This window comes from Monopterus albus, unplaced genomic scaffold (genome assembly GCF_001952655.1).
Source record: "Monopterus albus unplaced genomic scaffold, M_albus_1.0 scaffold31.1, whole genome shotgun sequence".
Lineage (NCBI taxonomy): Eukaryota > Metazoa > Chordata > Actinopteri > Synbranchiformes > Synbranchidae > Monopterus > Monopterus albus.
This window is the reverse complement of record NW_018127911.1, coordinates 792228-804791: the sequence shown is the minus strand read 5'-3', so window position 1 is coordinate 804791 and position 12564 is coordinate 792228. Positions and strand designations below refer to the sequence as shown.

Here is a 12564-nt window from a genome sequence, read left to right as displayed (position 1 = left end):
CTATGACCAGCTGCAAAGCTGGTAACAGAGACGTCTCGGTTGACGTTTCTGTGTAGTATGGGGCTAGCCCAACCGAGGGGATATAATGTATAGGCCTGGTGGGTTCAGGGTCTTTCATCTTACATCTGCCTGCGAGCAGTTTGGAGGTGCAAGATACCTGAGCGTGTAATGTTAATTTTACCTGTGATCCTTTGAATAAATCAGCACTGTTTGAAGTTACTTGGACTGTCTCGTCTCTCAGAATTAGCATGGTAAAAAGTACCGGATACAACACTGGCTAATGTTAACGTTATGCTAAAATTAATGAATGCCAACATCTCCAGCCAGGCGAGTGGCTTAGCCTTATAGTAATATCCAAATACTCGCTAAATGAACGGCATGCATTCCTCTTTAATACAAAATTAGTTGCAAAATACATATTTCCAGGTTCTGTTTAAAAACGCAAAATATAATAAGAATGAAATTCCATTCTTATGACACAGGTTATCAGAAAAGAAATGCTAAACGTTAGCATCGACCCTGTTGATGATGCTCACCGGCAGATAGCGGTTTAGCTAGCCTCATTCACTCCACTCACCTCTCTTTCATGAAATACTTGATCCTGACAATAGTCTTTTCGTCAATCTTCCTTAGGAAGGTTTTCAGTCTCTCTCTCTTATTCTCAAGCATTCTTCCTTAAGTCAGTGGTGGTCGGTTCGTAAAGAAACGACGCCCCACGACAAACTCCACCGTTCCTGGTATAGCTTCTGCTTTCTTTTCTCCTCACTTCATCTATGGCAGATTAGTATAATGAGCTTAAATCGGACCAAGTCAGCCGACCAATCAACGTCGTCGACGACTTCAAGACCGCGGTCATGTCAGATCGGTTTCTCTAATCACCGATCAGTTGGGTTGCACTGGACCGCCCATTACCTTATTTGGTGGTCGGGCCCTCCCAATCGTAAGAGCAAGGGAAGGTAGATCCTGTGTTATTGTGTTGGTGTGGCGTGGCCCTTTAAAATTTACATAGGATTTTAACATTTCAAGCAAACAAAATACAGCGTTCCACCTGTCATATCAGACTATAAGTAATCTATCAGAGAAAATAACTGTAGGCCTCTTGGTGGAACAGGGTGGGGAAGTAGTTAGTAGGCTACTGTTTTGCACAGCTACTGCTATACCACAAACATAAAAATGATTTTTGCTGCATGAGCCTAAACATGTATCTAAAATGTAATACCCTAGTATGAATAACAATTTACACTGTCAATTAATATACTGTATGTAAATAAATACAACATTTAGAGTTTTAAACAAATATTTCTTTAAGAAGCAGTTGTAGAATAAGTGCTGAGTATTTACAAAAGTTGGCAGCACCCATAAAGTTAAAAAGTGATATTACCTTATCATCATTCATCTTATCATGAATCATAATGAGCCTTGAAATTCATTATATTTATTCCTGATCCTATGAAAGCATAAGTCAGTGACTCAAAAGCAAAGTCATTTGCTCAGCTGATGGCTTTTATTCTAACACCACAGCTCTAAACATTTCATCTTGGCCCAGCTTAATGAGGCACAGAGTCTGTCACCCTCTCCCACACTGGAGAAAACAAAAACAACAACAACAACTGCAACAAATGGCAAAGGCACATACAATACAACAACAACAGCAACAAATGGCAAAGGCACATACAATACAATCGGCAGACCAAAGGGCCAAAGTTCAGGGTCAATTAAATCACACTGTAGTCACAATGGATGGTTTGTATGTTACTTGTGACTCCCTTATGTTTTAACCCCTAACAACAAATATATGAATTGCTTTTAAGCAGGCAGCCTGTCTCTCTCAAGTATTTCATCATTTTCTTGTTAATGACCTTGAGCACAATTACAAAAGAGAACCAATCATTAAAAGCAGTAGAGAATGGCACAAAAAATCTCAGCACAAAAAAGCCCTTTTTTCTCATTAGGCAGGTCAGGTGCCACCACACCACCAAGAACAGAAGAGGCAGTGTGCTACCATATGATACAGCAACCACACCACCCTCACACAGTGTGGCTTAGACAAGCCAACCCCCAGCCTTCCCTTCCATCTCCTCTGCAAGGACACAATATAGAGGCAAACAATGTAAGAATATAATAACATTTGCAAAACATTGAAAATAGTAGAGAAATCCTTTTATCAGCTGCTGGAGTAAACACTCTGACCTTGGGTGGGTAACAACACCTTAGCAAGAAAAACCAGGCTATAATATACAAACAGCTGCAGCCATACACGTTAAAGCACAGGTGCATATAAATGCTTACAAAGCAGGATAAAAAAAAGGGCATTGCAGACTGTATGCCTACTACACCATCACAGAATTCATAGTTTTACATATTTACCCATGATATACATAAAAGTCCATTATATGGCAAAATGATTTATTATTGTACATGTTAGAAATAAAGTTTCAGAGATCTCTGAGATAAAAGCAAGCAGTATGTCATTATGACAGACAGCTTTATTTTTGCACTGGTGATGCGATTGCCATTCAAATAAAAGATATTTTTAACTTAGTGTATTTAAATCAGTTAGCTATTTGAGGATCTCTTTCAGTTTAAGCTAATACTGTTTGGGATCTTTGTCTAAAGGGAATTTCACTAAAATCACAATGCTGGTGACACATGTCCAGCTGGCCTTTTAAAATGTGGACTTCTGGGAATTTCCAGTCTGAAAGAGAGATAGCTTTTTGTGTGCTGAGATGAAAAGGCCCCTATTTTGCACATGAGTAACGTGTCATGTGGGACAAAGTGGGACAAATAAAATTGTTGGGACAGTGATTACCATGGCAGAATAAAACAGGAATATGTCAGTTATGTCATGGCTTTTAACTGTTTGAATCTTTATACACATTTTAAAAGGTAAACTGTTAGTAAAACATCTTTCTTTTATTGTCTAGTTGGTTGAGGCTCTCACCCAAGCCTCTGGTCAGCTGATGGAGATGCCCTCACAAAGCAATTGAGACGTTTTATTTATTTTATCCCTTCTGTCTCAGATACAACATTAGAAAACAATTGTGTTCCATTGTATATTACTATTTTTTAGACATTTTGTTTTGAGTCAAGATATTCTATAATTTCACAAGAGGGATGTTTTCTTTTTAGAATTCATTAGGGAACAATAATATCAAATGTAATCACTTTAGAATTGCGGACGACGTGCTTGGTTTACAAACAGAAATACATTTTATACTGTACATCCAAAACAATATGCATTTTTCTTAAATAAACATGAGGAAGAAATGCAATATACTGTATATCATTGGTTCCACAAGGTCATTAATAATGTGCCTTGAATTATTTATTATTTTGATTTTTTTCCTGTATAAGAAGGACCAATGTGGACCAACTAAACCTCTTGCCTAAACAGTCATCTTGTGGATCTGTGGGGTCACAAAGGTCAGTGCATCACCAAGGAACCACCCCAGCAACAGCCTGTTTCACTCAGTGAGGCCAACAAGCCAGGCACCTTACACCCAATGATATCATCTTACCTGTCACATAGGGGTATTGTCTGTAGCCACTCCTGAGCATCCCACTTTGTGAGCCATTTTGTAGATATGCATCCCTTCAGAGGGATGTTTGCACATTTAGGATCATGCATGTGCAAACTGTCTCGGAGCCAGGCTGATATGGGGAATTACAGTCTTAACTGTGTCAAGTTTATGAAACAACACTACTTGATGTGTTTTGTTTGTGTTCCATATGCGTGATCTGCCAGAGGCTCAGGTGTAACGCGTATAAGCCTCATTTCGAAGGGTGTTGGGTTTCTACCTGGTAGGGCCTGGCTGGCTTCTTCCATCTCTTATTACCAGGCGACTCTCATCACTAATTCATCTCTGCTCTTCACCCTAAAGCTTTGGGTGGCTTGTCAATTGGGTGGTTGGTCAATTAAGTGGGGGAAGGACAGTGATTACTTCTCTACCCGAGCAGTGCACCATCAGGGCTCACAGAGGAGGACCACACCTAAGCTGGGGTCAATGCAGAACGGGGATGCTATGAGCCCACAGGACTCCAAGGCAGCAGGGGCTGAGGCCATGGAGGAGAAGAAGGCTCAGAATCAAGGGTGCACGGAGCCCACAGCACCTCCACTTCCTCCTCCTTCACCACCACCAACAGGACCACCAGAATACCCAAGACCTAGGCTCATCTTCCACACCCAGCTGGCTCATGGGAGTCCCACAGGCCGCATCCATGGATTCACCAACGTGAAGGAGCTGTATGCTAAGATTGCAGAAGTGTTCAACATCTCCCCTTCAGAGGTACAAAACACACCCAGTTATGCATGCAAACAAGATTCAGCTACTTGGTGACATTTCCAATTATGCTGAAAATTATCAGCATAAAAAATCAGGTTGTATTCTGTTCTTGCCTTTCTGGTCAGTCAGGCCAGCTGCAAATACGTGTTAGGTTTCCATTCTAGGTTTTTTCCATGATGCACTATTGAAGATCACTCAGCCAGCCACTGTCTGCCAGACTTTGTACTAATCTATTCCTTCAGGAGGATCAATAATGGAAACATAAAGTATAACCAGATAATGTTCTGTAGTCAGTAATCATCACACATACTATATGCTACAAGTTACACTAATGAAACTGACTTTTGAGCAACACAAAACTAGGTAAATATAGCTTTTAAAGGCATTTTAATAACTGAATGGTAAAAGAACTACCATGCTGCAAATGTTTAGTTACAGTGATGCAAATGTTTCAACTGTTTCAACAATTACAGCCAATTACTTTACCTAGTTTGTCTAATTCACTGGAAGTAATCTGACTGATGATCATCAGTGTTTCAGCTTATACAGAAACAAAAGTAGACTGGTCAACTAATCAAGTAAAAACAGTCTTTTAATGGAACATTCCAGCAGGTTATTTTGAAGGAGACATAGTCGCTGTGGGTGAAACTCCAAAAATCCTATTTCTCATATTGCAAAGATTAGAAAATTGATATAAATCTTCTTCCTGGTAAATGCACACATCTTTCAAATACAGTTTGAAACACAGGTTGCTTTTTATACTGTTGTGCTGTGCAAGGCCAATCCTAAACTCCTGATGACATCATTCAGGTTATTTTCTCAGACCTAACAAAACTCATATAGACTCACACAAGATATTAATAGACATTAAATGCCTCAGAGTGTTTTTGCACTCTGGATAGTATTCTACATGACATTCAAAATGACATTTAAAATTTGTAAAGTTCACCTTTAAAATGATCCAAATGGTAACACTAACTAACATTAGACTATTCAAACACTGCATCACATGTGGCTTTAACAAGCGACTGAACTGGCTGTGCTTAAAGATATCAAATATATAGGCTACATTTGAGGCTATTAAGTTTTCCAAAACGGTTATATACCCTTATGGGACTAAATAGTTCACTCACTAAACCTTTTGGTGGGTCAGGGCTGAGCAAACCACAATGCAGCCTGACACTGCTCTTGATAATCAGAAAGGCCACAGGCTGTGCGAGGTCGAGACTATCAGGGAGATATCACAGAAAAACCTTCACTTCAAACAGATGTTCAGATGACATTTATCTGGAACATCTGGAGGTAGATGCAACGGTAGGATCATCAGAAAAACATGTAGGAGGAAAATGACAGTTGAAGGACTGCTGAAAAATGTTTTAAATCCAATTCTGTCTTGCATCCTCACATTCAGGGTTCTCCAGTGTATGGTAACACACTCAGCAACAAAGCAATAAACATTTGACATTGACTATATCTGATACCTATCAGCAGTATATGAAGGTCACCATCAAGGCTTTCCCATAAACAACATTGGGCAATATATGTTCCATGGCATCTAACCCTGACAGGTAACAGCCAGCCATGATCGTGTATTCGGTGTCAGCCTGTTTCCTTATATTATACAAATTTCCTTCTCCAGATGCTATTTACTAAATATCTACTTTAGGAAGAAACGTCAACTGATGTTCATTAACACACGGTATTAAAGCACAGTGATCAATAACTTTAAACAGTTTGTTTAGCGGTCTAGCAGCTTGTCTAACAACCTGTACATCTACAAGACCTTGAGCTGCAGTCATGCAAGACTTTCTCAAATATCTGGCAATTAGTTGGTGATAATGAGAAGTACAAATGCCTCCTTGACCTCCTGTGGACTGAACAGCAGCAGCAAAGGTTTCAGTACAGCTTGATGCCAGAGAAGACCTTGGACTGCAGTCAGACTGATCCATTTGCCAAGAGAATTACTATCAGCAATATCTAACTGGAACTTCTCCAAATAAGATAACAGTTCATGCAGGTTATCTTTAACATCCATTATGGATTATAAACTTTAACTTTAAATTTAAGGCTTGGGAGGTTTAGCAATAACAAAAAAATTCTAAATTATAACTAACAATTAGGGGGAGAGGTTTTTTCCCCCTACATTTTCAGACACCGTAGTAGCTCAAAATTAGAAGAGCTTCTAATCACCTACTATGTGTGTTGTAACTTTTTTCTCTTGCTTAAACAGGCTTAGGCTTGAAATATACACAGTTTCTCAAAAAGGTATCAGGTTATGGTCCATAACAAAATGGCCACAATAGCAAAGCAAATTGCTTGACTTTGCTGCCCTCTGCTGTTTAATCGCTATACAACACAACCAAACAAAAATCGATGGGTTCCATTTGCATTGGATAAAGAAGCTTAACTTCTAAGCAAAATAGCATACTTGACTGGTTCTGATAAAACACATGACAGTGGTGTCAATAATGAGTGTGGCTTTACAAAACAAAACAAAGCAAAAATGTAATGTTGGTATAACATGCAAAGACAATTGCTCTTGTATTGATGGTAATTGTCAGTCAGTATTACCTGGAAACACTTCATATTACATACAGTGCAAAATATAACCTTGCCTTCTGTGGAAAGTTACTTTAGATGTATGTGTGATTCACATTATCAGTTTAAAATAACTTTTGATTTGTTTATGTTCTTGCATCTGAGAAATAAATAGTTTCTTTTGAAGCACATTCAAAGAAAAAACAAAAATGAATGCATTGTAAAGCAAAACAATCATACACTATATCCAAATAATAATTTGCAAAGCTCATGGTGTATAATGTTGATTACGTCATAGAGCTGTTCATTTAACCCAGTAAGTTTTTGAGGTCATATGTTATTGCTGTACTGGAGTATTCTATATTGATACTTTTGGTGTCTCACATTTACATTCATAATATTGGATTCTATGGTTAATAAAGAAAAAATAACTTTTTGTCAATTTTCTTGCCTTAGATATTGTTCTGCACTCTCAATTCTCATAAAGTGGACATGCAGAAGCTACTGGGGGGACAGATTGGACTGGAAGACTTCATCTTTGCTCATGTCAGAGGAGAGACCAAGGAAGTGGAGGTGACAAAGACAGAAGACGCACTGGGCCTCACCATCACAGACAATGGAGCTGGATATGCTTTCATTAAGGTGAATGAGTCGTAGAGCATAATAGGATGAAGGGCAGTAAACTTAGATTTCTCATTATAGATACTAGGATTATATCAGTCTAAAATGTCAGACCACCGCTAAGTATTTGAAAATGTAAATTCTCTCTGTGAAGAGGTTACTTTAAGGTTAGTAATCATAATTTATCAGATAAAACATTATGGGTTAATTTTGCAACATATATTTTATTAAAAACATGTATACACACACCTTTAAGACAGATTTTTGACTAGAATATCAGACAATTTCAGTTCTTAGTTGGCAACACCAGCACTATGCCTCTAAATTAAAAAAATCTGGAGAGGACAACTTTTTCTTGATTTTTTCTGTTTCCTAAAGTTAATATTGACTGCTCTAAAAGGGTGGTCCAATCACTTCAGTTTGCAGAAGGCTCCAGTCTGGGCACTGACACTCATGTACAGTACATTTAAATGTTTTTTTTAGAGGATAAAAGAAGGCAGCACCATAGACCGCCTGAAGACTATATGCATTGGCGACCACATTGAGGCCATCAATGACCAGAGCATTGTAGGGTGTCGACACTACGAGGTGGCCAAGATGCTAAAAGAGCAATCAAGAGGCACGCCCTTCACTCTCCGCCTGGTTGGGCCCAAGAAGGCTTTTGGTGAGTGGACAATGTTTTATGCTGTCTGGGATTTTTCATGTCATGTGCAAGAGGCTAGAAATCCTAAACACAGACTCAGTCAAAAATGGTAGTTGAGATCAAACTTAATATTATATATATGAATCAGTCACACCCCAACATAGAAATCCATTCTTGATTCAATTAATTAAAACCAGCAGGGCCGTGCTAAGGAGTAGGGAATGAGAAATACTTCCCTGTCTGCTATCCCTGTTACTTTAAGCTCTCAGCACACATAAGAAGCATAAGTGTTTGTGAGCTGTGATTCACAACACAAACATCAATACAGCAAAATCATTAGTGCCAAAAGCTGCCCCATAGTTTATGTTAGGACCGCCCCTGCAAGTTGTAGCAGCAGCAGCAGCAGCAGCAACCAATTCCTACTAACCCACTCTCTGATCCAAACTTGGCTCCAATGGTCAATGGATTTCAGCAGTTCCTGGTATGCTTCCATATCTCATCAGTCAAACAGGGGGGAGGAGACAGAAACATGTTAGAGAGCACTGGCTATCTGCCAATGAGCTGGAAAAGTTATTAAACATGGGAGCTACAATCAACTGACCAATACTGTGTGTAGCCTCAACCAGAGACTAAATAAAACACTTAATTATCTGGTTGAAATAGATTTACTTAAGTAAACCATTTTAAATTTGTTGCCACAGTTTTACTATTTCCAGTTCAAAATCATGCCTTCTTGTTGGAGTTGCATAATTTGTGTATGTAACTCGTTACACCTAATATAACATTTGATAGTTTTGTCAACAGTGCAGCTCAGTACTGAGGTTTTCTTTCCCAACAGCTTTCAATCAAAATAATAATAATAAACTTGAACACTGATCAAAATTATTTCCTCAAAAAGTGAATAATAGACAGAGAAAGAGGATGGTGGGAAAAGGTTTTATATACGTCTTACCCTGTACAAGGAATATACCAACAAGTCCTCCAACCTAAATGGCAATATACATAGTTTGCTTCTACTTTAAAATACAACCTAAAGAACCTTTGTTGTCACATAAACACATGTTTATGATTGAAGGAAGCTCTCTGTAGATACAGGAGCCAAGCTGCCCACAACCTTGCTTATCAGACAGGAAACAAAAGCCATAGCCAACAGACAGACTTCCTGATGACAATCAGGTTACCACACTACACCTACTGATTGAAAAACAGCAAAATAACATGTCTCAGCTGAAGGTTCACATACTTGCTTACTTGTTGTTCTGGAGTCTTGAACCGAATTCACTGATCTTCATCAGCATATTGAGCTTACTCAGTTTATTGGCAGCAGAACAGCAGTTAGAGCCGTAACGTTATGCTGAATTTGACTGGTGGTGATTTTCTAAAACTTGATTTAACCAGACAAGAATCACTTTGGCTGATGATATGGGTAACATCATCTGGCTAACATGCTCACAATTCTAACATGCAGATGTATATCAGGTATAAAGTTTACAATCTTCAAGATCTTAAATTAGTGTGTTACCATACAAAAATTTGCTAATCAGCACTTTAGGCATCTTCATCATCAGTTGAAGCTGATGGGAATGTCAAGTTTAGCAAGTGAGAAACCAAAGTCTTGGACAAAAATAAAAATTCAACCTGATGTCTAGATGAAAATTTAAATGCAAAAATGCTGAACCTCACACTTCATTAGCAGAAAATCCAACCTGGATGGACAAGCAACCACTGGAATGAACAGTACTGTGTAAAAAACAACATGCCAATAATAAAATCCAACAGATTGCCTCTTTAATTTGACTAATGATTATCATTTGCCTGTGTTTGTTTAGACATGATCGGAATGAGGACCAGAGCGACAAAATCTAATGAGGGCAAGATAGTGAATGGCCGGGAGACGCTGCGTCTTCGCTCCAAAGGCGCTGCCACAGTGCAGGAGGTGGTAAGTTTAACATGCTCTGCTGGACAATGACTGCTAAGACAGTGGCATTTTTGTATTTATTTATTTTTTTTCTGAAACAAATGGACCTTTTAAAAGATATAATCATGCTAAAAAACCCAAATAACATAATGCCCCATGGGTGATGGTAAAGACCTGACCTGAACTGAAATGAACTGAATATTCCCAGTTGACACCATTGAGACATAAAATAACAAGGACACACATAGTCACATGATACCCTTTAGCATCACTGGATTTAGTGGCCATTTGATTACCTTTGTAATCAAAGTGGTTATTACTACCTGTAATTCAATGCAGGATATTTCACATTACACTGGTCTGTGACACAATCCTACAAAGTTTAGAAGCGGAAAAGGTTCACTGGTTTTCAAGAAGTGACAAATTTAGAACACCTGACAAGCAAATGATAACACCTATCAGCAAAAGTTGCGTTAGGATCAGTAGGGTTTCATCATTTACAAACCTTGATATATTTACTATATATAACATAACGACAAGTGAATAACAGTTGCCAAAGACATTCTTGGCCCCACCAATCTTTGACTTGAGAAGATACGCTTTCACAGAGCGCCTCTGACCATATTTACAGCATGAACACCAGTGAATTTTTGATAATTATTTTCCTGTCTACTCTGTCAGCAGAATGAATTTGAAGAACAGGCCACTAAGAAAGTGGACGACCTGCTGGAGAGCTACATGGGCATCAGAGATGTGGAGCTGGGTAAGGCCATCCACATGACACTTGCGTCCTTAAAATAGACATGCTTGCATGTAAGGAAGTGAAATAGTGCTGAAAGCAAGTTCACACACAAACCCAGGAGTCAGTGGGATTTACTATGGCTTTACTGTCCGAGGCGGATCAGCGCTTCTCTGGCATGCTGGGATAAACTAGCTTGTTTAGCCCCTGAGATGTATTAAAGGAAAATGTGTCCTTATCTTGCCTCCAGGGAGCTGTTGTGTGTTTTTTCTTCTCTATTTTGGTGTACTTCCTTTCCCTCAGAATTTTTGACTTTTATTTGACCAGGCACTGAGTTTCTGCAGTTTTGGGAATAACATCTGACAGAATGCATTTGCCCTTGTAGCATTCAGTGCCTTGTGGGGAAAGAAGTAATAACTCCTGGCCATCTGAATGGCTTTTTCCAGAGCTTTAATCCACTTCTCACAATCTTCCTCAGCCAAGGGAATTAAAAAATGAGTGAAAAGTTCAGAAGAAGCTACAAAGTAGACCTTTTATAATCCAAAAATAATCTTATCAGAAAGAAAAAAACTATAGCATCATTAGAGGGACACTTGCTTTTATCCTTGCTTTTATGAGGAATGAGCAGGGGACACGAACTTTGTTCTCTCTGAGATTTTCAAAACCACTGGCCTAATTTTCAAGTGGACATTTGGCTGTTTAGCTATAATATAAAATAGGTTAGTGAGTTGTCATTTTTCACCCTGTTGTTGGGGGAAATAGAGTTTACTCTCACAGTTTAACTAAGGTTGCTAACAAATGTATGATGTTTAACTAAAGCATTCAGGTTTATGTCATATACAAGAGATGTTCAGGAAAATAGAAATGGTTAACACAAAAACTCTTTTTAAGGTCCCGTTATTTGGGCAAACTACACATAATAACAACACACCAATTAAATCAGATTTAAATACTCAGACAGTACAGGCATTACATTTCTTACATTGAGCATTTTATGTATTTCTTCATTACGCTTGCTGATTAAATGTATATGCAAGTCAAAATAACATTAAGATACACAGTTCTGATAGACATCCTCCCAAAACAGCAAACCCATCAGAGCCAGTGTATTTGTCACTGATTCTTTCTTTTAAAACTAAAACAAAGGCAGTGTGGATGTTTCCTGAGAAAATGTGAGCAATGCAGTGTATGTTGTTCCAGTTTAGTTTGCATCTTTTAGGAAGGCCTAACTTCTGAATATCTTTAAACCTGCTTTTTAAAAATTTCTTTTGGCTTTGTAAAACACATGATCAATTGACCAATTTTATGAGGTAAATGAGAAAACCGTGGCTATAGTTGGTGAGGAAAAACACTGCCAGGACATACTGTATTTTGGATTGCGTTAACTGTAGATGATTTAATTCTGTGAAAATTTATACTTTGATATGTTCTTTTCTCTGCAGCAACTACCATTGTGGAAGCAGGCAAAGACAAGAAAAGCCCTGATGACTTTGCAGAGGCCTTGGACACAGTTCTGGGAGATTTTGCTTTCCCTGATGTGTTTTTGTTCGACGTATGGGGGGCTATTGCAGATGTAAAGAATGGCAGAATGTAAACATTTACTGTACAGACAAAAGAAAAAAAGGAATTCTGTTCATTCAAAAATGGTCTCTACATTTTTGTCCTAACCAGCTACGTACATGAGAGGGTCAGAATATTAGGAACATATAATACAGTATAATCTAGCCCAGTACATACTGTAGCCTTACAGTAGCCCTACCTTTAAAGATAGGGTAAGTGATTCCTTCCAGAAGCATTTTTGTTACATTTCTTCAATTTCTTT

General features: G+C 38.4%; 2 protein-coding genes across 3 annotated transcripts in view; one reads left to right on the top strand and one right to left on the bottom strand.

Annotated features, from left to right (window-relative positions):
* Positions 1-859, bottom strand: part of LOC109958299 (GRAM domain-containing protein 3) — a 16362-nt gene extending 15503 nt beyond the window's left edge. The window contains exon 1 of one of the 2 annotated variants that reach the window (XM_020596840.1): positions 578-859. In XM_020596840.1, coding sequence (XP_020452496.1) covers positions 578-669 — 92 coding nt within the window. In that variant the 5' untranslated portion in view covers positions 670-859. The remainder of the gene's footprint in view (positions 1-577) is intronic. The other variant, XM_020596839.1, reaches the window with a different exon arrangement.
* A 3075-nt stretch (positions 860-3934) lies between these two features.
* On the top strand, positions 3935-12464 carry gipc3 (GIPC PDZ domain containing family, member 3). Its single transcript, XM_020596892.1, has 6 exons — positions 3935-4286; positions 7278-7463; positions 7926-8106; positions 9915-10024; positions 10685-10766; positions 12185-12464. Exons 1-6 carry the CDS (start codon positions 4005-4007, stop codon positions 12334-12336), a joined length of 993 nt encoding a protein of 330 aa, XP_020452548.1. The 5' UTR covers positions 3935-4004; the 3' UTR covers positions 12337-12464.
* The last annotated feature ends 100 nt before the right edge of the window (positions 12465-12564 follow it).

Coding starts and splice junctions, on each gene's coding strand:
- gipc3 (XM_020596892.1), top strand. CDS start 4,005: ATGCAGAACGGGGATGCTATGAGCCCACAGGACTCCAAGGCAGCAGGG. Junction 4,287..7,277: donor TCAACATCTCCCCTTCAGAG/GTACAAAACACA, acceptor TTCTTGCCTTAG/ATATTGTTCTGCACTCTCAA. Junction 10,767..12,184: donor CATCAGAGATGTGGAGCTGG/GTAAGGCCATCC, acceptor TTTTCTCTGCAG/CAACTACCATTGTGGAAGCA.